The sequence below is a fragment of the Galendromus occidentalis genome, unplaced genomic scaffold (assembly GCF_000255335.2).
Source record: "Galendromus occidentalis unplaced genomic scaffold, Mocc_1.1 scf7180000077512, whole genome shotgun sequence".
Lineage (NCBI taxonomy): Eukaryota > Metazoa > Arthropoda > Arachnida > Mesostigmata > Phytoseiidae > Galendromus > Galendromus occidentalis.
This window is the reverse complement of record NW_003805500.1, coordinates 735,823-763,125: the sequence shown is the minus strand read 5'-3', so window position 1 is coordinate 763,125 and position 27,303 is coordinate 735,823. Positions and strand designations below refer to the sequence as shown.

The 27,303-nt window shown below is 51.8% G+C and overlaps 8 protein-coding genes across 8 annotated transcripts; 5 read left to right on the top strand and 3 right to left on the bottom strand.

Moving 5' to 3' along the window:
• Positions 1-413: 413 nt before the first annotated feature.
• On the bottom strand, positions 414-3,204 carry LOC100907821 (uncharacterized HIT-like protein Synpcc7942_1390). Its single transcript, XM_003747075.1, has 4 exons — positions 3,003-3,204; positions 1,045-1,191; positions 695-832; positions 414-545 (listed from the first exon to the last, which is right to left on the bottom strand). The coding sequence occupies exons 1-4, from the start codon at positions 3,075-3,077 to the stop codon at positions 414-416; spliced, it is 492 nt and encodes a 163-aa protein (XP_003747123.1). The 5' UTR covers positions 3,078-3,204.
• A 76-nt stretch (positions 3,205-3,280) lies between these two features.
• Positions 3,281-4,927, top strand: Git (ARF GTPase-activating protein GIT1). Its single transcript, XM_003747149.2, has one exon. The coding sequence runs from the start codon at positions 3,392-3,394 to the stop codon at positions 4,925-4,927; it is 1,536 nt and encodes a 511-aa protein (XP_003747197.1). The 5' UTR covers positions 3,281-3,391.
• Positions 4,928-6,280: 1,353 nt separating this feature from the next.
• On the top strand, positions 6,281-7,666 carry LOC100906814 (cytochrome P450 2U1-like). The gene is made up of 2 exons (XM_003747148.2): positions 6,281-6,337; positions 7,142-7,666. The coding sequence occupies exons 1-2, from the start codon at positions 6,281-6,283 to the stop codon at positions 7,664-7,666; spliced, it is 582 nt and encodes a 193-aa protein (XP_003747196.2).
• Positions 7,667-9,238: 1,572 nt separating this feature from the next.
• On the top strand, positions 9,239-11,261 carry LOC100906667 (cytochrome P450 307a1). Its single transcript, XM_003747147.2, has 5 exons — positions 9,239-9,545; positions 9,671-9,905; positions 9,986-10,091; positions 10,184-10,743; positions 10,868-11,261. Exons 1-5 carry the CDS (start codon positions 9,239-9,241, stop codon positions 11,103-11,105), a joined length of 1,446 nt encoding a protein of 481 aa, XP_003747195.1. The 3' UTR covers positions 11,106-11,261.
• Positions 11,262-11,963: 702 nt separating this feature from the next.
• Positions 11,964-12,777, bottom strand: LOC100907682 (nucleolar protein 16). Its single transcript, XM_003747074.2, has 2 exons — positions 12,497-12,777; positions 11,964-12,364 (listed from the first exon to the last, which is right to left on the bottom strand). The coding sequence occupies exons 1-2, from the start codon at positions 12,683-12,685 to the stop codon at positions 12,020-12,022; spliced, it is 534 nt and encodes a 177-aa protein (XP_003747122.1). The 5' UTR covers positions 12,686-12,777; the 3' UTR covers positions 11,964-12,019.
• A 1,235-nt stretch (positions 12,778-14,012) lies between these two features.
• On the top strand, positions 14,013-14,856 carry Ak1 (Adenylate kinase 1). The gene has a single exon (XM_003747073.2). It carries the CDS (start codon positions 14,084-14,086, stop codon positions 14,669-14,671), a length of 588 nt encoding a protein of 195 aa, XP_003747121.1. The 5' UTR covers positions 14,013-14,083; the 3' UTR covers positions 14,672-14,856.
• Positions 14,857-16,461: 1,605 nt separating this feature from the next.
• Positions 16,462-22,814, top strand: mahj (LisH and WD40 domain-containing protein mahjong). The gene is made up of 10 exons (XM_003747146.2): positions 16,462-16,492; positions 17,120-17,616; positions 17,706-17,939; positions 18,071-18,647; positions 18,824-19,774; positions 19,877-20,054; positions 20,151-20,424; positions 20,538-21,143; positions 21,301-22,150; positions 22,282-22,814. Exons 2-10 carry the CDS (start codon positions 17,356-17,358, stop codon positions 22,569-22,571), a joined length of 4,221 nt encoding a protein of 1,406 aa, XP_003747194.2. The 5' UTR covers positions 16,462-16,492; positions 17,120-17,355; the 3' UTR covers positions 22,572-22,814.
• A 334-nt stretch (positions 22,815-23,148) lies between these two features.
• LOC100906376 (uncharacterized) lies at positions 23,149-26,240 on the bottom strand. The gene is made up of 7 exons (XM_029112527.1): positions 25,759-26,240; positions 25,327-25,628; positions 24,745-25,203; positions 24,477-24,629; positions 24,031-24,321; positions 23,667-23,899; positions 23,149-23,555 (listed from the first exon to the last, which is right to left on the bottom strand). Exons 1-7 carry the CDS (start codon positions 26,238-26,240, stop codon positions 23,202-23,204), a joined length of 2,274 nt encoding a protein of 757 aa, XP_028968360.1. The 3' UTR covers positions 23,149-23,201.
• Between the last annotated feature and the right edge of the window lie 1,063 nt (positions 26,241-27,303).

Here is a 27,303-nt window from a genome sequence, read left to right as displayed (position 1 = left end):
CCCATGCGACTCGAATGGCGAGCACCTCGAGGAGAGCAAGGCTATGAGCTCCTTCCCGGATCCGGTGATCAGAGATTGAGGACTCAGTCTCTCCCGAACAGCGATTTGCTTCCGAATCGACTTTCCTGGATCCTCCAACATCGTTCCAAGTCGAGTTCGAGTCAATTGTGCCTCGGAAGAGCGACAGGAGCATGTGTTTTTTTCTTGTTGATGACATCCGCATACCGAGGAGCGGTCATCAAGAGACTCAGGCATGAGAGGGCGGATGTTCCCGGAATCTCCATTGATTCGAACCTTGCGGAAGACTCCGAGTTCCTCCCCTCCCATGCAATAGATAGGGACGCCCTGGCAAGGGAGCGGGAATAAATTTATTCGGTGTGAGATGGAGAAAAAATGCGTCATCTGAACCAACATTAACCCGGTGGCCAGGACATTTGCCGTCCTCCCAGCACGTGGATGTGTAAATGGTAAACGCTCTGGGCTCCCTGGACGCCGTTGTTCACCACCACGCGGTAGCCGTCCTTGAGTCCTTCGGACTCTGCCACCTGGAGGAAAAGGCGATTTTACTCCCTACGACCGACGCCCACGTCGAGGCCACTGATGGCATCCGCCGACTGGGCAACAGCGTCTCCATTCGGTTCAGAACAGCTCGGCGGGCAATTTATCTATTCGCGGCGTCTCGGAATATACGTACCTGTTTGGCCACCAGGATGAGATGACCGAGGAGATTTCCGTCGCTTGCTACGGCTTTCTCCAGCATGGGAATTGGCTTTCTCGGAATGACCAGGAAATGCACCGGTGCCTGAGGGTTGACATCTCGGAACGCTATGCACTGTTCGGACAGAAATGGGAATAAACCATCGATTCCGAATTTCCTCCCTCCGAGGGTTCCATGATCAAGGTGAGAGCAGAACGAGGGAAAATACGATAGCGGTGAGTGGGAATTTGCTTCAAAAGTGCTCCAATTCGTGGGAGCAAGGAGCGAGATAGGACGTCGACCGGAAGCGGGCGACAGAAGACAAACAGTGCTCGGGTGAGTTGTACCTTGTCATCGTCATGAATAATGTCGGCAGGAATGGTTCCGTCGAGAATTTTAGCGAAAATCGAAGGAGTTCCCGTTGCGGCGAAGTCGCGAGCTGCCTCCGCGGCGGCGGCAACCTCCCCTGAATCCATTAAGGAACGATGTGGTACCTGCCATCGGGAAAAAGAGAGAAGAAAAGAAGAAGTAGGGAAAGCTCTCGAGTCTGGGCGCAATGGTAAACCGACACGAGCATCGACCGATGCTCCGGGTTAAAGGGAAGGGCAACAAGGAAAAATCCTCAGAACATCGAGCCGGGATTTTAGAGGGCAGTCTCGGCGGATAATCTCGTGAATAATTCAGAAGAATGTCCAATGCGGAGTGGTTAAGTCGACGTTTCCGGAATGGCCTCCACTCTGTCATTCGAGAATCGGGTCGGCTTTGATTCCCAGTCGAACAAGAGAAACGCAGCATACGGATCGATCATCGGGCAAGACGATCCACCAATGCAGAACGATCCCCCTCATGATTCCTCGGCTGATTAGCGAAGTCGAGATGTCTATCTACGGAGCTCAGAAATCTCATCGGCAGGGTCAAAACATACAATCGCCGGCAGAGTCATAGATGCGGTCTATCGAATACGCACAGCGACAACAGCTCCCAGCAGCATTCATTCGGGTAGTCGGTAATACAGATGAATTTCCACAGGCCTTTGTCAATAAGTTATCAATATCACGCGGCCCACTCCCTTGTTATTGATCTACGGGAGCAGGTCTCCCGACAGACTTTCGCGGGAAGGTGCAGAAACAATCGATCTCGTCGGAGAACCAATGGACCGAGTACGATAACGAGGAGAGGGAGGGAAAAAGAAATAGCAGCGGCAGGAGCTAGAGATAAGGCCACGAATAAGGAGTTCGCGAGCTTATTCAAGCTGAAGATGACGCTGGTCTCAGAGCAGCCAAGAAACTTGAATGATTTCAAACGAATCTCTGAAAGTCTCTTCCGAGTCAAACGAACGCTCCCGCTTGAGCTCATTGTGGATTTGTCACGTCGTGCAATGCCTCCTCTCAGGGCTTGCGCTGAATCGTTCAGGTTCTTCACATATTCAACGCAGTCGAATATTCCCGTTGTCTGGCTCGTTATCGAGAACACGGCGCGGGGATCGAAAGTTATCCACTGAATCCACCAAGTGGATTCCAGTTTTGGAAGGTTCCAAATTCAAGGGAGGAACATTTAATGCTTTAAACGAGCTCGAACCTTCCGAGAGAACGGCTCTTCATCCTCTCCTGCACGCGCCCTATCTCGATGCCGGAGCGTTCCCCGCATCGAGCGCGTGCTCGGATTGGGTCGAAATATAATTGCGTTCGGGTATCGGACTCGCTCCGAGCAATTAGAAGAACTGGGGCCGAAAGAATTCTCCACAGGTACTCATGTTTCAGCGCCAATCTATCATCGAGGCAGGCGAAAAAGTTTCACGTGCGAATGGGTACGTTGCGGAAAAGCTCGGATCCTGGCAGTGCTCCGAGCGATTTCTGTTTCGACAGATTCATGAGTGCGCTTCTCTCGCGCAGAAGACTCAGTTTCCGCATTGGAGGTCCTCTGATCTGCCCACGGATTCTGCTGTCCTCTGTGGCCGCCGCTCATTATTCGTCCTCACATCTCAAGGCGCGTGGTCAACGATTAGGCTACCTACAGAAAATGTACTAGATGCACTTCACACGGCTCCACATTATCCGGCTCACTACGTCGAAGATCTGCCTCGAGCGAAGTGATCCGCTTATGGAATCCGTGCAGATGTACGTATATTGGCACGAGCCGCTGCGCGGAATCGGCTGATCTCTGTTGGCCAAAAGTTCCCAAGTCTATATCGCTGGGCAGGTTCGTTCCACGGGATACGGGCGCCCCCAAGAATTCCGCTACCTTGGATGGCATCCTCAGTTCACACAGTGCCAAACTAAGTACCTCAATCACCGGGAGTGCTCACCCGAGTCAAAGGAGGAAGTGGTCGCGCTCCGAGTCGCGCTGACGCGAGCATGCACGAGAGACCTCTCCTGAACATTTCGCAGCGCCGTGCCTCCCGAGAGCTGCAAGAGGTGCACGGTGCGAAACTTTGATTCCCTTGAGCTGTGTCTCTCTCGGTAGTCGACCGACTAGCTGACCGACCGGCTGTCGCTCCAGAGTTTCTTCTGGTCAGCTGTTCTGTGAAGATCATCGTCATCATCAAAACAAAATATCCCTTAGTCAGTCAGTGTGAGCTTCGCCATCACCGACCAGCAGTCAGGCGGTGCGCCGGGATCCACTGTTTCCTATTACGGGTGGTACCAGCTCTAACGACAGGAACACCGCATCCAGGTATCGACGCACTGTGCCGAGATGTCGGGAGTCAAATTGGCCGATCTCTGCGCGGACTGCTGCGCTGCCGATCCTGGATGGGCTTCACTGAGTCTCGGTGTCCTGTTGTGCTCGAGGTGTGCTCTAGTTCATTTAGAGCTCGGGAGACATTTTCCCCAGATCGTTTGTCTCGACAAAAAGCTGCCCCCGCGTCAGAGAGAGCTGCTCGAAGTCCTCTCGACGCGCAACATTAATTCTGTTTGGGAACACTATCTACTCGACTCGAACTACACCGGCGGTTGCCGCAAACCCTCGCCGCATGACCAAAACCGCCATCCCACGCGGAGTGCCTTCATCGAAGCGAAGTATATCATGTTAAATTTCATGGAACGGCTACCGCACGATGCCACCGAACTTCAGACCAATCTTCGTTTGATGAACACGGTGCGGAGTAACGACGTCGAAGAATCTCTCAAACTCATACTGCAAGGAGCCGATGTGCGTTTTGTTCACCCTGAGACCCAGAGCACCAGTCTGCATAATGCGGTCCTGGCCGAGCAACCTTTGCAAGTCGAACTGCTGCTCATACACGGAGCCGATCCCCGAAATCAGGATGGTAACGGTTATACGGCGTTGGACGTAGCGAAAGCGGCCGGGCGCTCGGATCTCGTCGCGCAAATGTCCTCGGCTTTGAATCAAGTCGCCGACAGACTTCAAGCATTCGCTGCGTCTTCGGAGATAAATCAGAACGCGCCGACTCTCAACCTCAGCGATGACGTTCTAGCAGAGCTCTGTAGAGATCTCTACGACGAGGTAGAACGCCGTGACCTGCTCAAACAGATGGGATGTGATGACGTTCCGTTCCTGCCTGTGAATAAGGCTTTCTCTTCAGTTCGGAATCAATCCCGACAAAAACTAGCCCGTCTGAGCAAGCAGGAACTGGCGACTCTGATCACGTTCTGCGTCGGCCAAGAGACCGCGAAGAGTCGAGTTACTCACGAAGACGACGACGACGATGAACCCCTGTACGATAGCGTCTGTGGAGACGATGACGTCATCTCCCAAGCTCCCGCCGAACTACTGGTCGAATCTCCCGCACAAGCTGCTCCGCTACCGCCCCCGCCACTACCGCCGGTGACAGCTCCGGTACAAGCCCTACCGCCGCCACCACCACCGACAAGCCCTCCTCCTCTGCAGCCTCCTGGTTTTTATCCGAACCTGCTCATAAAAACCGAGGAGATCACGAAGCACACTCATAATCTGCTTCTGGCGGCGCAGAGTCAGAACGACAACTGTTATCTATCCATTTGTAAACAGATCCGAGGCTCTGTGATCGAAATGTCTTATCTCTTACCGCAGAGCTATCCCGACGTCAGCTGCAAGACAGCTCTGCAGGAACTCCTGAACTCTGCCAATCATCTCGTTGAGAGCTGCGAGCAACTTTTAGGCACGGATAAGGCGGAAAATGCGAAGAGCATAATCAAATACGCGTACAACGTGGCTCGAGGTGTGAAAACTTTCGTTACCTCGTTCCCTCACGTGAGGAACAGTCAATTGACCGCACAACTGAGTGCTTGATTCATAATTAAATGTGTTTCTATACCATTTTATCGGTCTCGGACTGACAACATTAGAGCATTACGAAACTAGACAGCGAGAAACGTGATTCGTTTTCATCTACATCTGGAAGTGGTTGATTTTGATGGTCGTTGGTTATGCAACCGAATCATCGATCGAGTCGAGAATTGTATGTGTATAATGAATATATAAATAAATAAATGAATCAGAAACTCGACCAACCGAGTGCTCTACTCTCTGATTGAGCTCACATCTGGTGGCTCTCTGCTAGGGGTCAGATGCTAGCCGGGGATGCCTTCGGGGGGAATAGGTACGGGGAATGAGAAGGGTGGCTATTCCGGCGCATTTCCGCGAAAAGTTCGACTTCGCCACCCGCAGAACTGCGAAGGCAGGAATTTTCTCCGGGCACGAGACATGAACGAGTCAATATTCTGTCAATCAGCAGGCTGCAACCTCCCACAATCATCACACAAATGAGTCATTCAGAACGCGCCCCTATTCCAGCTCGACTAACTAGCTCTTGACCCCCTCGCATGGACTTTTCGGGGTCGGTCTGCTAGTGATATTAAAAAAGGTCTCATCGTGAGAGCCATGGGTACACGAAGGAGTGTCAAACAATTGTTCCTGCAATTCCCTTCACCTATTTAGCCCCGAGGAAGCGCTACAAGCGTAGGCGGGGGTGCGCCAATCGATATCTCCGAACTTGGAAGTCCATGCACTCAGAGCAGTTTTCTGAAGCGAGAGCCCCCAGATTGTATGTATGAGTCGAGATGGATCCATCCTCGATGGAGGGAAGAACCGGGCCAGATTGCTTATGATCGCTAATCACTTATCCGAATCAAACTCATCAGACAAGTGGTGGCAGTGGACTCTGCCGCATGGAATACGAAGGGATCTCCCAACCGAGGGAAGAGTGGCCGATCCTATGGAGGAGCGAATAAGGAACTGTAGATGAGCACATTCCAATGGGGGGGAGGAAGGAAACATTCTCAAGGGTCGTGCAGAGGCCACCAAGGGAGTTGGACGAAGGAGCTACATCAAAATTCTCGAGATGACTCTCAACTCATTGTCGAGCTTCTCCAACAGAGCACTTCCCGGCATTTCGAGAGTCTGCTGCTAGTTGACGACTCCCTCTCTCCCTCGCCGCTCATCTTATTGCGGCCAAGGTTGTCGGGCCGCTGCCAGCAGAGGGCATTTACCTCATTGAGAAGGCTCGTCTCGCTTCCAGGCGAAACCCGAACCCCCATCATATTTCTGCCACCTGATATAGACCGGTGCTTGACTACAATTGTCTAATCTGCTGAGGCGAGCTCGATACTGAATCCACAAGGCGCATGTTGCGGTCACTAGGCAATGGTAATCAAATCAAACGGGCCGCCATCTAAACATTTCGGGGAACCTGTAATCTCTGTAAGGTAGTACGTGTTCAATAAGTGTGCGAATCTCTCGCGTCAATCGCTCAATCCAGTAGATTGAATCGGAACTCATTGGGGGTCCGAATTGTACGCTGCGGACTAATAACAGGCTGCCGCGCGGATCGCTCAGACCGTGTCGTGCTCAGGAATATCTGACATTCAGATCTTAGACCCGAAAAGAACGCCGCACCGGTCAGACTGAGATTCTCCGGGATTCTGGCCCGTGTTGCGGCTCCACCGTCCCACTCGCACCATGTCTGCCGAGGGAGAGCGCTTGCGGAGCCGGTTTCCCGGACAGGTTTTTTCTGTGTCAGTCGACCGAGCGAGTCAAATGGAGGAATACGCTTTCTCCGCCGTGAGAGAGCGCACCGGCTCGAGACGCTAGAAAGGGAAAAGCCATCCGGTCGAGGGATCGGCCACGCGACCCTGCTAATAAGCCGCCTTCGGCACCGAGCGAGTCATGGGGCTTCTGAGCAGATTTCACCGTTCAGAACAAGACGACCTCTCCCAGACACCGGCGGGTTCCCCGCTGTGGGGGCATCACCCCAACTCGGGAATTGCGCCAACATTCGGGACGGTTTCAGTGCTCAGAGTTAGCATCAGTAGAGATAATTTTTCCAAGCTCAGGATTCAGAGCGGATCCAGTCATAAGTCGAAGGTTCAACTGCATTTGCTTGGAAGCAACGAACACACAAAGTATATCCGCCGTTTTCCACGAAGTCCGTTTTCCCACCCAGCCCATCAACGCCACTCGTCGGAACGATCTGGTACAGAAGGCGACGATTGTGAATCGTTTCAGAAGATCATTGATGAGCACAAAGAAACACTTGAGGATCATGAAAATTCTCCAAGGGATTTGGTCGACATGCTCCTCTTACATCAACGAAACAACAAAGGGCATACTGCCGAGGAGGTTCTCGGGAAGCTCGATATCGAAGTTGCAGTCGGAGACCTCTTGGGTGAATTCCCAGCCTTAGCCAACATGATGATTTGGGGACTGTGGATACCCGCTACGGAGCCGGAAGATCAGGAGAAATTACGCGAAGAATGCGAGAACATCGTGAGCAGCGACGTTCCTACAGCCTCATCTAAGAAGGATCTCGTCTACGGTGAGGCAGTCATGTATGAGGTTTTGCGCTTGGTGAGCTCGCCCATAATTCCGCATGTCGCGAACGAGAACACTGACATTCAAGGGTTCCGGGTGCCCAAAGACACGATAGTCATGTTCAATACGTGTGATCTGAACTTCGAAGACCGTGGATGGACTCGCAGCAAGGTCACCATGGAGGTAGAACCGCAGTTCTTATTTGAACGAAGAAAATGATGCCATGATTGATATGGTACCTTAGGGTTTATTGATTGTTCAAAGTAGAATTTTACCACAATCAAACAGCGAAAGTGCAGCCGGAATGAGGCTGTGACCTGTCTTAGCCGACATCGACGAGAGCAGTAACGAAAAAAAAGAGGGCTTCGTCTAGGGCGAGCTCGCGCTTTTTTTCCTGTCCTGAGAAATCCTGAGTTCCCCACCCAGCGGTTCCCACCCACAAACGGCGAAGAAGTATCAGCCGAATAGGAACTTCGAGCTCGAGGAGTAGAGCCAGAGAATGATCTGCCCCCATGAACCGCCGAAATCTGCTTCTTCCGGACACGATACGACCATGTAGAGCTCATGCAGCCTCTGATGGTCGGCCTTCACCGATTCATGAATCATCAGGAGTCTCCCGTGGAGATTATACATTCGGTAGATTATTACGCACAGATAGATAAAATTGGAGGCGAGGAGAACTGTCTGAGCTCTCTTCTTCAAGTGGAAGAATGAAGACATCCCCCGGATCTTTGTCCACTCGATTGCCATCACTTCGTTGTCCCGGAAAACGGTCGGGAACATGTATAGCCCCCTCTCAATGCGATTCCGATAAGCTATCAACGGGTCCCAGACACTGCAAGGGGAGGGGATTCTCCTACAACTAAGAGAGTTCTGCTAGAAGTCTTGAGCGGTGTTCGTGTAGCTAACGGCGCTTCCTAATTCCCTACAACCTAATCTCAATAATAAGAGATCGCTGAGCAGGAACTGGCTCAAGTGATTGTGATCAAATCGTGTTACAAACGAGAAACCACTTTAAATACGGTCGATGTATCTCTTGCTATCAAATCATCCCTCGAGAGATTCTCAGAGATCCGAGAAGATGTCTCAGCGTTCCCGGAAGGCCTCAGAGCTGACTTTGGAATCTTGGATCGTGTTCATGGACGAAATCGACGCCGCGCCTGAGGAGACAACATGGAAGCCAATTGAGAAAGATTCGCCTTTGATTACACTTCTTCAAACTAAGAATGGACCAGCCGGCATGGTCAAGGACAATCAAACGCCTGCCAACCGAGGGCGTTCACCTGCATTCGAGGAGCATCAAAGTGGCACAACTATGCGTGTGGCGAGTGTGCGGGGAGCAGAACCGGCTCACCCTGACCGTCCCTTTTCGCGGTCTCGGAAGCTCCTTGACAGGTATTGAGTTACTCGCGCTACATTCCGCAATATCCTCTCTGGTTCCAGGGGTCCAAGTAATTGGAGACCCTCTGAATCAGAGATCGGCGAGGGAGGAAACAGAGCAATTCATGACAGGAGAAGCTTTTTACTTCTTGACGCTGCGTCTGGAGCTTATCGATCGAAACCTGCCGCTACGCTCAAGTATACCATGTAAGAGCGTAGAGAAAGCCGCGCGAACCGGTTTCTTTGCGTTGGTCGCTTCCACCAGGAGCTGTCTGAATGCTATTCCCTTTCAAAGGGAAAGGGGCTCAGCGTTCGGAGCATGAAAATGAGAATACATCCGACCGGGGCATCAGTGACTACGGAAGACTGAGAGCGACGCGCCCTCGGGTTTGTGTTTGTGTGGCTGACAGAATGGGTTTCTTCAGCAAGCTTCGACGTTCCGAGCAGGATGGGTTGAAAACACTACCGGGACCAGGCGGCATACCCGTTTTAGGAGCTTCACCGCAGCTAGGAAAGTACGCCAACGTCTGGGACGGTTTCAGCGCTCTCAATCACAAGTACGGAGATCTTGTCGGTGTCCAGATAGGCAGCAGGTATTGCCTCGTTGTCAGAAGCGCGGAGTACATCCGAGAGATACTAGTGACGAAAGCGAACCAATTTTCCAACCGGCCGGACTTCGCGCGCTTTCACGCTATTTTCCGATGGAATCGAGACCTCTGTGAGTAAAAGCGGAAATGTCTGTGAGGGTGGAGAGTGATGTGCATGTGGAGCCCCCTCGAAGTGGACATGGGTCATCATGAGACCGCACCCGGGAGAACTCATCTCAAGGACGCCCATTTCCAGCGGTTGCTCTCTGCGACTGGTCGTCGAAGCAGAAGACACGTCGCGATATCCTCTATCCCCCTCTTCATCCGAAAGGGGGGAGCTGTATGCAGATGAAGCTCTGCTCGGCGGTCGAACAGCAATTCGGATTACTGCTGGATAAATTGAAGGATTCCAACGGTGTCCCCGGTTCTCCTCGGGACAGTCTGCTGCGCGCCACGGGCAACATTTTCTACGAGGCAATCTGCAGCACAACGTAGGATCTCCGAATTTTTCCTGCTCGATCACGTGGAGCTCTAGGGGCTCGAAATATTGTTAGGTTTGGTTTATTTCAAGGTTCGATTGGTCCGATCCGGAATTCGGGAAGGTTGCGGACCTCTACAACGAAGTGTTCTTCGAGCTGTTCCAAGGCTACGCCATAGACTTCATGCCGTGGCTGAAAGTGAGTTCGATCCCCCTGTGATGGAATTCGTTTCTATTCTTGTCCTGGAATCGAAGCAGAGCAAAGTGACTATTTGTTTCTCTCGTCCTAAGCCTCTCTATGCGAGTCGACTCCAAGGCTTATTTCAACTCGCCGCAACCGTCGCTCGCTTCACCGCGGTCATGATCGAAGAACACAAACGCACATACGAGAGCTATGAGGATTCCCCCCGAGACTTGCTCGATATCCTCCTTCTTCATCTCCGTAACAATAAAAAAGATACTTCTAAGGACGCAATCGATCACATCGATGTCGACGTTATCATCGATGATCTCGTCGGGGGCTTCCCCGTGGTGACGAACATGATGATGTGGGGCCTAACGATGATCGCGAATGAGCCGGACGTGCAAGAAAAATTATTCGAGGAGTATCAGTCCGTCGTCGGGAACGGTGTTCCCGACATGGCGAACAGGACTGAGCTCATATACAGCGAGGCAGTTATGTACGAAGTTCTGCGTATCGTTTGCTCACCGATCATACCGCATGTGGCCAATGAGGACACGGAAATTCAGGGTTATCGCGTCCCGAAAGATACCATGGTCATGTTCAATACGTGTGATCTGAATTTCAATCCGAACCATTGGGATGAACCCGAAAACTTCAAACCAGAAAGGTGAGCTTTGGAACGAAATGAATCCGATTCCTCCCTCTCCGATCCGGTCAAGGTAAAGAAGGGATCTAATTCGAGATCAGCGATAGATATCATGAGACTATCTTTGGACAACTTTCAATTTCAGATTCATCCAGGACGGAAAAATTCTGAAACCCGACTTTTTCCTCCCCTTCGGGACTGGGAAACGCTCCTGCATGGGGGATGGATTCGTCCGACACATAGTCTATCCTGGATTCAGCGCCATTTTCGGTAACTTCCGTGTGAGTTTGGCTCCCGGTACGGACCCCGTGGATTTCCTCCAAGCGCGCGGGAAAGTTCTCATGGACAAGGAACCGCAACTAGTTTTCGAGAGTCGGAATTGATCTACAATACATACGTTTGCCATAATATTCTTGCGATTCACCGATGTTGCTATCGAATCTGTGAGCGTGTCGAAAAGGCGAGATTCACCCCCTGACCTGATTTTAGTATAAACATACAATTTTACTGAGGGTGAGCGAAAACCGATCTCCTTCTTAGATTCCAATAAAGTCGTGAGGTTTACCATATCCAAGGCCATATCTCCTCCTTTTCCGCAAATCACCTCAGTAACCTAATTAGCACGACCGATTTCTTCTTCAACTTCGCCTCCAACTAAACTTCAATTCTCCATTGCGGTAGAGCTGTGATTACACGAATCGAGATTTATCAGTCATCAGAGCTGAGACTCACTTTGGTCGGAAATATCCTCAGCCCTCCCAGACTCTGGGACCCAGAGCTCACAAGTAGGTCCCGATCTCTCCACGAAGTTCGAGTAGGATTCCCATGCCGATTTCGAGGACGATCAGGCTCTAGGGAGCTCAACTAGCGATTGAGGGGGGTCCGATGCTCGTCAGGACAATGGAGGAGACCGTCGTAAATCCGGGACAACAACGCATTCCTGCAAGCGATCTTCCTTTTGAATCGCTGTATAGCTCCGTGAACATTGTACGCGCGGAGCAGCAAATGACAGTATGCGACGAGAATCGCCAATACGACTATCGAGGCGAAACATCTTCTCAAGTTCCGAGTCGAGAAGGGCAGTTTATTCTTGGGCCGCATCGCCTATCGCCTCGGTCCATGAACTTCGTTGTGCTCGTGGAGCAAAGGGCGACACAGGAATCCCTAGCGTTCAGGGTACCAGACCGTCCTCCGGACTTGGACGAATTCGAGATGAAGAGACTGAGCGAGTTGAGACCAGTTTTTAGGAAACAATAATTCAGGGCTCATTTTTATTATGTACAACCCAACGTAGAATTCATGAGCTCCCCTCGACCTCCATGTCGTGACTCAAGCCTTCCGGAACCTCTTTCAGGCCACAAGCTATCATGAGAGCATTGTAAGCGACCGGAACCTTCTGACATTTCATGAAGATCCGCTTAATCTGTTTAGGCGTCAGCTGATATACGTTCTCTGGATCTCTCGACATTTCACTCCATTCGTCCATGCCGTGCTTCGAAATCATCATGGCGAGGAACTTCATATCGTCTTTCATTACAAAGCTCCGGTCTCTTCTCGGCTGATTAGCCTCTGCCTCGATGAGATCAACGACCGTGGGTTTCTCCCTCAATTTTCTTTCGATTTTCGGCTCTGACTCGTCCAACTGGAAGGAAAGTTGATGTGGCGATGAGCTCCACACAGAAGACACAACCAAAGCGGAATTCTCAGGATACTCTCGTGGAGTTCGGGACTGACAATAAGTGAGATGGAGCCTCCTGACAATTAGAGGACTGACCTTGTTCGCATCGAGGAGGAGACCCGCTCCTTCGATGTTGCGGCGAGTGGTCATTCCATTGTTCCAGATCGCTCTCAGCTGATCCGACGGCACTCTTGGGCACCTCTTGCGCTTCTGTTTCTGCTGCTCTCTTTTGGGATTTATATTGGCTGTCTTCCGGTTCTCCCGTCTGCGTCTGGCCCTGCTCATCTTCCAGGGAAGATCGTCTGGCCCTCAGAATTACTGGCTTTTCTTTCACAGTCCAGGTCAGCGTCACGGTTCACTAGGGGATACACAGCAACAGTCTAGCACGTGGGACCCGAAAGATTGTTTTCCTTCGAGGGAGAGGGGAGGCGGCGCGTAAAATTTGAATTCAGTAAAGAGCATTCGCGCACACTACTTTGTACTTCAGCTCGCTTACAGAGCATTCGCTTCACGAAGGAAGCTCGGAAGCTTATTCTTTTCGATCATCTTGTCTACGATTGGGTATCGGATCGCCGTACTACGCTTCGCACCCCGATCGGGAATCCCAGCACTGAGCGGTGCATTTCGCAGCCCGAAGTGTCTGTAAGTCTGAAGACGGCCGCGTTCGTCTGACATTACTGCCGACTTCGAGTTGTGTCGCGTATCGCTCCGACCAAATCGATTGTCCCCGTGAGTTTCCGGAAGTTACAAACTCCCAGGAACCCGCACCGAAGCTTAGGTTTCACGTAAGTCCAGAGCGATTCTTCATCTAAATACAGCGAGGGACGATTCGATTCATGAGCAATATTCCGCCGAATTTCTTCGAGCAGAAGAAGTTGAGGCCCACATCGATATTAGCCACAGCGGAGGCTGCTTCTCGTTTCCTACTCTCTCGTTGACTCGCGAATATAATGGGGCTCTCCGCAAGTTCTATGGCAGGCGCCGATTCTGAATGCTAAGCTTCGAATTCCCGGGCAGCATGGCGAGGGAAGCGAGCGAGGTTTTTCGGAAGGTCGCTTCGAAGCACTGACAGTCATTTATCGAGAGACTGCACTCAAACGGAATTCCGCACACCTACTCATCAACCCTGGCTCAAGGGTCAAAGCGTAACAACGAACTCGGTTTTCAAGGTCGTAGACCTTGAGTTTTCTTCGAGCAGGTCGTTTGATTGTGCACTGGAGGCCGGTATCTGACTTGCACAAATGGGTAAACAAGGTTCCCGAGCTCAGAGGTTGCGCCGAAAGTGTTCCCTCTGAAGAGTCGCCCCGAAAAAAAAGACTCCGCTTGCGTCAGAGACGAAGGAATAGTTCCAGCATCCGTGATCCACCCCGAAACAGGGTCTCGAGTCGCTCCTCGGGATCTATTAGTACGTGGCTCGAGTTGCTCCCCCGGATCTATTCGTACGTGGCTCGAAAGGCACGCTATGGATCTCCGTGGAAATAAAGCTTGTTCCCCTCCGAGCGGGCGAAGGGTAGGTTTCGACCGGACCCTTCTCCCAGAGTCCGTGCCCTTACCATCGAGAGAGGGAGGGCTTCCTGCTTCGGCGAGCGCACTGACCTTGGGCTCTAACGCACGCTGTCCTCTGTATTCGATAGCTCACAATCGGTCGTTGTCGGCGAACCCGTTGAGCTTCACGAGCTCGCAATGACGGACATCGGAGCCCCTCTCGACATCAAAGTGCCCGTCGTGTGGGTTCTTGGCGGACCCGGGTCCGGCAAGGGAACCCAATGCGCGAAAATCGTGGAAAAATACGGATACGTACACATTTCGTCCGGAGACCTTCTGCGTGATGAGGTGGCCAAAGCGACGCCGCTCGGTCAGCAGCTGAGTGCTATTATGACCAAGGGAGAACTTGTACCGCTGGAGACCGTGTTGCAGCTGCTGAAAAACGCAATCAAGGAGAAAGCCGACTCCGCAAAAGGTTTCCTCATCGACGGCTACCCTCGAACGGTCGAGCAGGGTGAGAAGTTCACATCGCTGGTTTGTTCGGTGAAAGCCATCGTGTTCTTCGATCTCAGCGATGACTTGATGGCCGCCCGTCTCCTGGAGCGGGGCAAAAGCTCCGGACGCGCCGACGACAACGAGGAAACCATCCGAAAGAGGCTGCAAACTTTCCGCAATGAATCGATGCCCGTCGTAGAGAAGTACGCGAGTATGGTGGTGACGATCCCCGCAACGGATCCAGTGGACGTAGTCTTCGGAAAGGTTGTTGCCTTCATGGACAAGTTGTAGATCCGTCGAACGAATAGCACAGATTCAACCAACTTAGCGAATGTGAGGAACGGCGGGAGCGCGCACCCGCAAACCATTAGTTGTGATTGTACTATTCTAATTTATATCCGCGACGCATCAATGAGCTCAATCGTAACATCCCACCGAGTGGGTCGAAAGTGACCAATAAATGAAGTTTTTTGGAAATCCAATGAAGCCCATAATTTAAGTGGTCGGATCTCCCGAAATCAAATGCGAAGTGTTCCCGAGCCTCGTGACGTCATGTTGTATCTCCATCCACGTGACTGACCTCACTCAGGGACAGGGATACATTTCAGAGAAGACAGGACATCGATCATTCGCGGGCGGACCATGCTTACACCTCGAGCTCGGGGCTTGATCGGCTTATCGCGACGAGCCGCGGGGGTGACATCAGTTCGAAACTCTGGGCCCGATCAAAATAAGATATCGAGGGTCGAATCTGCAAAGCGAGCCGACCGTGGAAGCGATACCCGCTCTCCGAGCCGCGCCCTGTGAGGTTTAGTCCGAACCTGAACGAAGACTTTGGCCCTCTTCGTCCTCCTCTGAAAAGTAGGTTCGGGAGACTCGATGAGCTCTCAGTGCTGTGATGCGTGGAACGCAAGGACTCAAGCGCGAGGAGGCAGAATTTGCCTTTGCGTTGAGCGCAGTCAATGACCGAGCCTAGTCATTGCCAGCGTAAGCGGAAGGATTTGCTGCCAAGTGCGGGTGCCTGATCCGAATGAAAGTGTCCGATTATTTTTTCCACTCGTTCCGACTTCTCGGGCCGCAATTCGTCTTTCTGACCCTCGAAATTCGCTCGGTCGGCTGACTTTCGAATCCTCCGAAGCCTGACCTCCGCCATTGGCAGCCTCTGAACTGCGATCCATGAAGCGTATTCACGGGTGTAGCATCATGATAGAATCGTCAGCTGTGCAATCAATTTTCTACTTTGCACAAGAGCGGTCCACAGACTTTTTTCGGCCGCGCAAGGTCTCAATTCTTCTCGGGTGGTGAGCTCGATCAGCGTCATGATGAGAAGCCTGATGCACACCGTGATGGGAGCTCTTCCGGGCACGACAGCGAGAGCTCGTCGAGCGAGGGAAGTCGTCGAGGATACTCGAAGAGTCTTCCAACGGGGATCATATCCTGCGCGACTCGCGGCTCCTCCCGACCGGGATCCTCTTCAGATACATTCACTGAAAAAGACAGTCAAACGCTGAATGTTCGCGAGGTGCCGCATCGAGTCTAATCACGGACCCCTGACGGTATCTCGCAGCCTTTATTCGGCAGGACTGGGGCGAGGCAAATCCTCGTTCCCTAGCAAGACGCGAAGGGAAACCGTGACGATCCGGATCAAGAGCAAGCCGTCATTCTTCTCGCCTCTCTCGAAGCACTTTGGACTTCATCCTCCGGACAGATGGGGATATCCTGAGATATCGAAGTCCCGGCGCATGCCGTACACGAGCGTCTACGCCAGGGCGAGAAAATCGCGCGGGGCAGCGCGCGGAATTCGAAAAATGGCGCCACCGGATCTTGGGCGCATGTGGTCCCAAGATTCAAAACAAGAATGCGTTCATTCCATTGCTTGAGCGAGGAGCTTTTCTTCTTCACTCACACGTTATGTTTTCGTGCGTTTCTGGATAGGAAAATAGCGCTCCCAGTGAATCCCGATTGGAACAGGGGAATGGTTATCTGACATGGTTGCGAAACGAGCCGACGAGCGCAGTAGACCGAATATTTGAGCGAAAAGTCTTCACGGAGCATCACGCACAGGAAAAATGCCAGACGTCGACCGACCTCCTCCGGTTCTTCAGCCGCAAGGTAAGGCATATACCGCTGGGACATGTCTCTCCAGAGCGTGTCGCGTTCTCCATGCGGGAGGTGATTGCTTCTCGAATTTTATTCGAGAAGGTCCGAATTATTGTCGAAATGATTTGTTTCCACACCGTAATCGACGACAAGATAACTAGATGACACTCGGAATGGATTTTCATGGAATCACGAGATAACAAACTAAAGATGCGTATCCACGGGAGAGTCACAAGCTCATCAATCAAGCAGCTCAGCGATTCTATCGAATCTAGCTGCTGGAGGTTTCCAAAAAAATTCTCGATATCTATAATCTCCTGGAGGAAACTTTTGTCGCTCTCGGAATGCATCTTATTCCACGAATCGTCTCGAATGTGGATGTTCCCGCCGGAACGCTCCCGATCGTTCTTGAATATCCTGTTCGAAACACCGCTGGATAGCGATTTCTATTCCGCTAGCGGGAGCCGTCGGTGATCTCTTGTTGTCCTTCCTAATCCGCCGCTGTCCAAATGGGTTTGCATCGAGCCCTTCCAAGTTGTTGGATCTACCAAAAATTTGTCCCTGTCGAGGCACAACAAATCGGACGGGTCCAAAATAAGTGGCGTTTTCGCGAACCTAACGGATAAAAAATGCTTTCAGAACAAGAGGGTCCGACGGATGAGCTCAACAAGATCTTGGAACAATGGTCGGCGTCGAGGGGTCAAGCTCTCGATCCCGAGCCGATCCTGATCAGTCTCTGCGAAATCGTCGAACGGGAGACGGAACTCTATTTGAAAAAGGATCCGGATCCATTCGACGACCGGCACCCGTACCGCATCAATCAGAGCAGTCCCTTCGGCGCGTTGTTGAAGGCTCTGTTCCGGAATGACGAGTTCATGGATAGGCTTGTCAACTTCTACATATCAGCTCGAGATTCCCCAAAATTGAACGAGTTGGCGTGTCGGTTGCTCTACGATATTCTGCCCGGTCTCGAAGGTAGTATCGTTTTCCAAGAGACTGATGGTATCGTTTCCAAGCTGTACAAATGGGCAGAAGAAGCTGAAAACCCACTGAAATCGTACGCGATCGGTCTGCTAGCCGCAGCGATGAGCGTGCAAGACATCGCGGTGAATTGGAGAGAGAAGAACGCTCGCTTGGCAAGTAATTCACAGATTCTTCTTCATCAAAAGCAGTTTATCGAGGTGACGGAAGAGTTGAGTAAAACTGAGTTCCTGCACTTATTCAGATGCCGATGCTGATGGACGAGCTGAACGAATTAGCGAACATGCCCGTCGAACTACCACCGGAATTGAAAAAGTACACAGTCGAAAGACCCTTCGCAAGCCTGAACGGATCATTGGATTCAAAAGAAACTCCACCTCAGGCCGAACAGGACACGCATTCCAGTAATGGGGCCAGCGTCAACAATAATGACTTCAGTGATAGCCAGCAGCAGACAGCGCTTTCGAGGAAGCGCAAGGTAAGGTCCCGGGACCGTCTTCATTCCACGTCGAACGCTCACTTTTATTCATTTTTCCGGCAATCTGGAACTGGGGAGAGAACAGCGGTCAGATTTTCATGTTCTGAGACAACACTCCCAATTTTTCGCAGAAGTCTTCTCCGCTACCGAGTAGCAAACGCATCATGTTGACCCCTTCTCGATCTCCTGTTCGCATCGCACCATTCGGCGAGTTATCGAACTCAAGTTGGGCGGAAAAAGAGTTCCTCACCATTGGGCACTACCAAATCTATCCTCTGTCGACGAATATGCGGCAACGTTTCATTCTTCAGTATCTCACACCACTCGGAGATTACCAGGAGTTCTTGCCGCTCGTCCTGGAGAAGAATATCCTGAAGCTCATCTTACATTACATCAATCTCAAGGAAAACCGTGACGTTCGCCTAGCGTTCGAAGCCCTCAGGTACCTGGCCTCGCTCCTATGTCACAAGAAGTTCACAATGGAGTTCCTGAAGGCGAACGGCGTAAATCGGCTGCTCCAAGTCCACCGACCCTCGGTGGCGGCCACGGGTGTGTCAATTTGCTTGTACTACCTTGGATACAGTGAAGACGCCATGGAAAAACTATGTCAGCTACCTCCGGATGTCCTCACCGAACTCATCAAATATTCTTTGTGGCTCCTCGAGAGAAGCCACGAGAGCAGTCGCTGCCACGCCATTATGTTCCTAGGTGAGTGACACATCCCTTGATTTTTTCCCGTGTCTTTCCCCCTGCGAATATCCCCCTTTCCCACGTCTTGGAGGCATGAGGTAACGTCGAGGTTTTTTGTTTACGGCTCGTTCTCTGGTCCACCGGGGCTCGGAGCGGTCCGCGCGATTCCTTTGCTGATGGTCCTGTGTTCCCAGGGATGGCCTTCACGTATCCGAAGTTTTTGGAATTCTTCGACCGGGAGGACGGGCTCCGATGGATCATGAATGTCGTTTCAACGTTGGAAATCATCACGAACCCGAATATTTTCCGCCCGAATATCTCCCGGGAGACGGAACAGGAGGACAAAGTCTTCACCTGCATGCAGACGGCGCGGCATGTTTGTTTCTCCTTGAAAAAATACTTTGAAGCTCAGCTCATCATCAAGGCGGGCCAATTGAAGTTGAACAACTCTCAAAGGAACGAAGCGACTTGTTTTTCATCGAAGCAACTGAAATGGAAACAGGAAGAGATTGACGAAGCGTTGGATTTCGTGCTGGTCAATTTGCCGTCTCGAGTCAAATGGCCCGCGGTCGATAGTTTCGTGAAACTCGGAGGCGTGCAATTGATGCTCAAGCTCCTCCTGATCGCTCTCGATGATGCCAGCCACGTGGGCGGGAAGGTCGAAATGATCCGGAGCGCGCTCGAAGTTCTCAGCGTCTGCACCCTGGTCCCGAAAACGCAACTCCTCCTCACCGAAAGCGTCGCGCACCCGAATCCGGAACTCGACGCGACCGAGAGAGAAATGAGACAATCGCAGGAGACTATCGGAATGAGCATTATCCTCTCAAACATCGACGAAGAGACCGGGATGCCGGCGGAAACGGCAGAGCTCGAGAAAGCGTCCCTGCGCATAATTCACAACTGTGTCGGTGGTCCCCGACGGCATGAGAAGCCCCATCACAATAATAATAATGCAGCGAGTACGAGCAGCGGTACGGGTCTGCCCAAGAAGAGCGCAAAGAGCGGCGACGGAGATGTGCTACATCGCATGTGGAAGTGTTTGCGAAGCCACAACGGGATCATGGTACTCCTCGGCAGGTTGTCCGTGAAGGTCCCGATCACAGAAGCCGACGCTATTCGGGCCTTGGCCTGTAAAGCGCTCTGTGGTAAGAGGCATTGATTTTCGTGCACGCCCAGCGGGGCAGAACTCTGATTTATTTTCTCTATGTAACGAGATCTTCCGGGAAACTAATGCTCGCTCGTTATAGGTCTAGCACGCTGCTCCACGGTGAAGCAGATCATCTCTAAATTGCCTCTGTTTACGCGCGGAGAGCTCGAGGTGTTGACTCGTGAGCCGATTCTGGCGGATTCCAGTGCGTATCACGTCCGTTTCTGCCAATACGCAAATACGTTGGCGCAGCTCGTCACCGGAAATCCCCTCCCAAGGTGAAGACTCGAACAGCCATTCCCCCGTACCCCTCTCCCCTCTCGCTGGAAGCTCGCTCCGACCGATGAATTACAATCCCCGTTGAAACTTTTCAGGAATACCAAGAACGACTTGCGTCAACTCCGACCTCGTAACGAGGTTTCCTTAACCGCACCATCAACAGAGATAAAATACAAACCCAGTGACCTGCTGGTTTTGATGTACGAGCATATGTTGGGGGCCGGATTGACAGAAAGTGCACAGGCTTTGCTGAAAGAAGCGAAACTACAGGATGTCCTCATCGGGAAACGAAACCATTGGCGTCGGATGGCGATTCGTGAGGATCCCCGGAAAGCCTTGACGACGAACACGAGTTCTCCTCAGGTTTTGGTGTGTGGATTGATCCTTCGGAACGAAGATTCTCGAATCCGTCCCCGGCACGGTACCCCGAACGTGCTGAGTAACCAGCATCAATGATCACTGACTCTAGACTTATTTTCCAGAGTTTGCCGATTACTCCACAATCCAAAACAATACCTCTGAATCGGTCGAGAGATCTCACGACCACCCCGGTGGCAATAGGACGACGCCAAATGAAATCGACGTCCTTCATCGAGAAACCCGATCAACGTGATGTCCTGTCGCCGGTGGTTCGGAAGAACGCCTACAACGCGAACATGCTCTCATTGGATGGAATCGTCAAAGAGTACCTGGGCCAGCAGCACAGTTGTTGTAATGTTCCTGTGGCTACGTGCCCTCCTTTCGATTTATTGGCCCCGCATCGTTGCGAGGAACCTATCCTCAAGAGCTTCGCACCTCGGAACCTGACCTCGAGGATTCTACGGCGTCAGATAGATTTGCCTTGGGGGGGACATCACGGCGCGAAACTCACACGGAAGTATATCTATTCGAAATTCAAACCGGTGCGGACTTTCCGCGAGCCGGACCTCACCGCAAATTTCACTTGTTGCGCGTTTTCGTCTTGTGATGAAATGCTGTTTGTTGGTACCTTGGGAGGCGACCTCAAAGTCTTCAATTTGCTCACGGGTGCACATGAGGCCACCTACGCCTGTCATCATACAGAACTCACCCATTGTCAGCCGTCAAAGGTGAGAACCTTTCGATCGCCCTCATGCACGACACCCAAAATCACCGACAGATCTTCGGAGGGGATCGGCGATTTTATCCCGAACGCGTCGCACCGTCTTCGGAGACGTCATTTCGGTAGCGGGTCGGTTAAATAATTTTCTCGTTCTCATTCCGCAGGACGGCACCTTGATTGTGACCTCGTCGTTCTTCCGTCAGCCCACGAGTGTGCTGTGGACCTTCACCGATCTCTTCCAGCAGAAGATGACTTTCCAAGAGGACACCTACGTCGAATTCGGCAAGTTGAGCGATGAACGAATACTCGGCACGCAGTACGGCACCGCCCGGCTGTACGACGCGACGACCGGACGGAAATTGGCCACGTTCTTCGACCAGAAACTCGCCAACCAATACGTGAAGAACCGAGCAACGCTGAATTCCACCGACGAGCTGGTGCTCAACGACGGCGTCCTGTGGGACGTTCGGAGGGCGCATCCCGTGCACAAATTCGACAAGTTCAACCCATATCTGAACGGAGTGTTCACCCCCAACGGGCTGGAGGTGATCTCGAACACCGAAGTGTGGGATCTGCGCACGTATAAACTCCTGCATACGATCCCGGCTCTCAATCAGTGCCAAGTGCTTTTCAACTCGCGCGGGGATGTCATCTACGGCGCGATGGTGATGTGTGAGGATATGGATCAAGACCGCGACGAGCAACTGCAGTCGATGTACGGCAATTCGTTCAAAACAATCGACGCGACCGACTATTCTAATATCGCCACCATCGACATAAGAAGGAGCATATTCGACATCAAGACCGACAGTCGCGACGTTTATCTGGCGGTCGTCGAGAACGCCGGCGAGAGGGTCAGTATGGGCTCCGATTCGGTTGTGAAACTCTATGAGATCGGGAGACAGAAGCTCGAGGGAGACGTCGACGACAACGAGCAGGAAGACGACGAAGATGTCGAGGACGATGACGACGACGACGACGCGGATTCGAACTCTAGCACAGAAGTACTAGACGGTGAGTTCTGCCGGGGAGAGAAGGCGGACTTTCGGTCGACGAGCACCACAAAACTCCAATAGGAGTCTCCTGAAGGGATTATTGGATTAGAGATAGAGGAGCGCAGGAAATTATCCTTTCGACGATTGCAGATACCCTGGATGACGACGACGAAGACGATAGCATTGACGTGGCATCGAATTCGCCCCCCGCGAGATTTGAGCCCTTCGCCGCCGGAGCTCATGATGGCGTCGGCGGCGGCCACGGCGGCGACGACGACGATGATGATGATGACGAAGATGACGACGACGATGATGGAGACGACGAGGACGAGGACAATGTCTACATTTACGATGAGAACAACTCGGACCGTGATGACGATTTGGACGACGATATGCGTCCCTGGTATAGGAACGGGAGGTTGTCACCGCCGTCCCCGTAGTCCACCGCGTGTAAAACAAACGTGCGAAGAAGAGGAGCACCGAGGGCTTCCCCGATGACGATCGCATTTGGAAGCCCATTCCAGGCCTACGGAGGCGGGCCCCTGCACAGCTGCCCGCCTCGAACACAGGACAGATTGGTGAACAGAGAAAATAATATACTACTGTAAATGTGTTTATAACCGGAGAAGAAATCAATGTTCTCTAAAAGAAACCGATTTTTTCCGTGCTCGAGTCGTCGTCACCCAATCGGGCTATTTTTCCGATACGCGAACATTATTCGTACGCCGCGTTGATCGTTTGCGCTCGCGTAAGAGTTCAGATTATTTTGTGAATGATAATTATTCAGGAGCATGCCGTTGTTTTCGCGCGCGGTCCTCGGCGGCAAAGCGCATTCTTTTTATTGAACCCCTTCACATAAATACACAGTTGTTCCTCCAACAAAATAAAAAAACGGTCAAAACTTTCCATCTTATCAAGTTACTACTGAGAGCGCACATGTCTTGAGTAGGTGCCAAGGGAGCTTTGGATACATGCTTAATTATTCGTTTTCATAATTTAAAGCGTTTGTACAATAACTTCTCGGAATCGTGACCAGAAGTTCCCTACGGATTACGTCGTGCACTACCGGACTAAGGGTTTATCACTTTACCCATAGCGATGGCGAGACCGCTGACAGAGTCCATGACGAAGTAGAGGAAGGGCCGGTTCAAAACCACGTTGAGACCTTCGTTGGCATGTCCAGGGATCTTCGTTATCTTCTTCGGTGTTTTATCCCCTTGAAGAACTTCCTCAAGGTCGTCCTTGAGAGGCGGGCCTTGTATGTGGAGAACGCTCTTGTGGAAAACGTTACTGACGTGGAGCCAGCGGACATCAGACATGTCGAACAGCTCGGCACGCCCAGGGACGAACAGGTTCTGGAGACCCATCGCGGACAGAGCATGTGTCAAGTTGACGTGACTGTGTTCGATCTGAATCTTAGGCAACTGCAATCACAATCGCGAGTTAGAATCCCGAGCAGGAAGATGGAATGTCGCTTGACGTTCAGAACTCAGAATTCAGCATCCGATTCTCCGCCGCGAATTTTCTCCTCTCACCTTCAGGTTGGCTTTCTTAATCTGCATCGTAGCCATGATGTCAGATATTCTTTGTGCTGAAAGTCGGTCTTCGAGGACACCCATGTCGTCGATGTGATCGGGCGTGATCATCAAAAGGGTCACGACACCTCCTCTGAGAGGAACTTCGACAGCACTGCAGTTCAGATAATCGTGTCGCGTGTAACGGATTTTCACGCCGCGAGCCTCCATCATCATTGGGTTTCCTACATCATCTGCAATTAGCAATTTCCCAAGTCACGATAATAATCTGACCGCGAGTTCCATCCGGCGATTCGGCATCTCAATCGATACCGTAATCATGATTCAATATCCTCCCACAATCGGCAGGGATTCTCTCACTCACCGTCTTCTTTGGAGAAGTTTTGCCGGCTGTTCGCAATCCAGCGAACATTGTCGACCGGAGTCAGGTTCTCAATGTCGATGACGCTTTCGATGAAAATTCCCGAAATCAGTAGTAGATTCGTGGAGGGCGACGGAATATCCGTTAGGATGTTTTGGATTTTTCCTTGAGTTCGTTTCTCGATGATCGCGTTTATATGTTGACGAGCCTCTTCTCCGTTCATCACGAAGTCCAGGGAGTGTACGGAACTGTTGTAGTAGTTGTAGACGTACATCTGGTATGGATATTTCACAGCTGGAACGGACAACAGGGAAATGAATGATCGATCGATCAAATCGCCAAATATTGTAGAGTTTACGGTTCTCCTGCGGAGAGTATCCGCCTCGAGAGCGTCTCAAAGCGGAATCACATGCGAGCTCCGATCTTTCGATCTCGGATTAAGTGCGTACCGTATTCTCTCTGCACGTAGATCGTGTTGAACATCACGAGCTCAGTATCGTCCGGATCGTTGCTCGGTAAAGCCAGGTTCTTGTCGATGGCGTTCCCGAAGTCCTCGTCGTCGGGTTGCTCCTTTGACTTTCCGTAATTAGTCGGCCGCCAACCTTGGAGAATAGAAATGATTTGGAACGGTATTGCTCTATCTGATCCCTTCTCCACCTAGTTCTCCCCGAAAACCACTCGAAGCAGCTGAGCGCGGAATTTCCCCCACCAACTAACCGTGTCTGTTCTCAGAGTTGATCGGGTGCATGTACTGTTGGCTGTAAGCCTGGTTGTGACCATGGGACCCGTGTCCGTGGTCATATGGCAGATGACTGAAGGACAGCTCGCTCGCAGCACCATGTGGTCCGCCGTATGGTGGTCGGTAGCGAGAAGTGAAGGGTGCCGCTTGATGATTATTGACGTTACCGTTGTAGTCCAACGGAGGTCTGGGATATCCACCCATCGGAGTGGGGGGCATCGGTCTGTAGCGATCCGGTCTGTAGAAGGAAGCTTGCATCGGAGGCGCGGGTGCGAGCACTGGCTTGGAATCATACGGGGAGTAGTAGGGACGATTCGTCGCGCCGAAAAGTGGGGTCCGACTCGGAGGGTAAGGTCCGGGGTATCGGTCGTTCACGGGCCTCATCTCATTGAGATTGCCGGGCGAGGAGGGACGATATTCAGGTGGATGGTGACGCGCTGTAAATACATCAGACACTATATATTTCAGAAGAATGTCTTTCGCCGTCGACTCGGTCGCCATTGCATCCAAGCTCGATAAGAGTTCGGCCGCTTATCGGGCGAGACTTGTTGAGAAATTACCTTCGAACTGAGCGGGTCTTATGTATGCGCCGCCTGAGATGGGACCATATGGGGGATTTCGGTTATTGTAGAGCGCCGGATTCAACGAAGAAGGGGGTTGCCTGAGGTCAGGATATTGAGAAAACAGAGGACCTGGTTGAGGTCTGGGACGATAATCCATCGGGGGACGCCTCTGATCATGATCGTAAAGGTGAGGGGGAGGATTCTCGTGGTGATCAGAGTATACTGAATGCTCCGGTCTGTAGGGCGATGTCCCTCCTCTCTGATCGAAAGGATTGCTCGTTGGCGGGTAGTATTGATGACTGAAAAATTCGAGGGTTCGAAATCATTGTGGCACTTCCGGGAGTCGGCCTACACTCGTCTCCAGGACGCAATTCCCAGGCCGAGGGATTACGAATTTTTTTCTCCTCCATCCAATTCTGGAGAACTCACTTTTTGTAGAGATCGTTCCTCACTTCTTCTTTCGGTTTCTGTTTCACCGCGGGCCGATCTTTCTCCGGAGGAGTTTTGGTCTCTTCTGCTCGGGCGGCTCGCGCGAAGCGGCGGAGAGTTTTGGCAGATCGGCCCATGTAGTCTTCGTACATTGCGGATTTGAGCTGACTTCCCAGATGAGTGATAAGTTGATGGGATGCTGTATGCAGCTCTTGGGGTTGCATTCCCCAGAGATAGAGCACGTGACGCAGAGCCATCGCGGACTGGCCCTGGGCACCCAGCAATGTCATGAGTAGGGATTCATCGATGCAAAAAGGGCAGAACGCGATGTTTCCCTCCGAGTTTCGCATCGTTCTGTAGAGATCAATGCCAAATTGATTCGCCGAAAAGGCGAGCTTCCTCATCCCGAACGTCATTGGGGGTTGAGCGACTGCCGGCTGCAGCAGGAGGGATGCCAGGATCAAGTATATGACCGGACGCATCTGGAAAGACACCATAATTACGATCGAACGAACCATAATAACCAGTCACGTATCGCGTACCGGACTCTCGCTTGCCGGACTTGTTGACCGGAAAACTCCTCCACCACAAAGCGTACTCTCGATTGGGGCTCGCCGGGAGACGACCCTGAGTCGAGCGCGATCTGACACACACACCTTCGAATTTCACTGGCTGAGATCGATCCAATTACACAAGGTGCAATCGCTCTTCTACGAGGAGTTCGCTGAACAGGAAGTCCTATCGCATGTGTCTTTGGGAGAATTCCCGGCTCAGTCGAACGAAAGCTCAGCCCGTGGCGCTCACATCCTACTCACTGAAGGCATTTGAGCCTATGCTGATAGACTTGAGCTCACCAGCCAAGCGGGGAGAGGACTTTTCCCCGTTATATAACAATAAGGCTTGTCCCACCGACTGTATGTGAGTGCACAGCGAGAGGGCGTCGATGGAAATTACACACAATTAAAATGCAGAGCAACGGAGGTCGACGATGACATTGAAGGGGTCGAACATCCGGTGTTTTGTGTTAGACCGGTAGCGAAAACAGTGGAGCGGATTTGACGTCAGGTCGCATTCTGTCAGACGGTTTCTGGCCGGCTGAGTTGCCGGCTCCCTGATTTTGGAATGGACGTAAAAACATCGGGAATTTCTCACAGGCATGTCCGATCGCTGTTCAGGAACTCGACTCGGAATCGTTGCAACGAATCGCGAGAGGACGTGAGAAGAGAATTCCAGTTTTTTCGGACCGTCAAATATTCGGAGGGAGAAAGTCCCCACATACTTGCTCCACCCGCCGCTCGGATTCATTTATGCTGACGGTTTATCTGTTTAATGACTTTCCCACGAGAACTAATTCAAGTTGACAGAAAACCGGGCCGGAAACAAAACTCCGCTCTATTTGGCTTGGAGTCGCCTCAGGTGGCGGTGTTCCATATTTTGCTCCATTTTCTTTTCATTTTGAAGCACAACAAAACGCCCCAAGTGGGACAGGAGTTCACTATCAAAATTAATGATGTCGCTCGTCATGATTTTCTCGCAGTTCCGTGG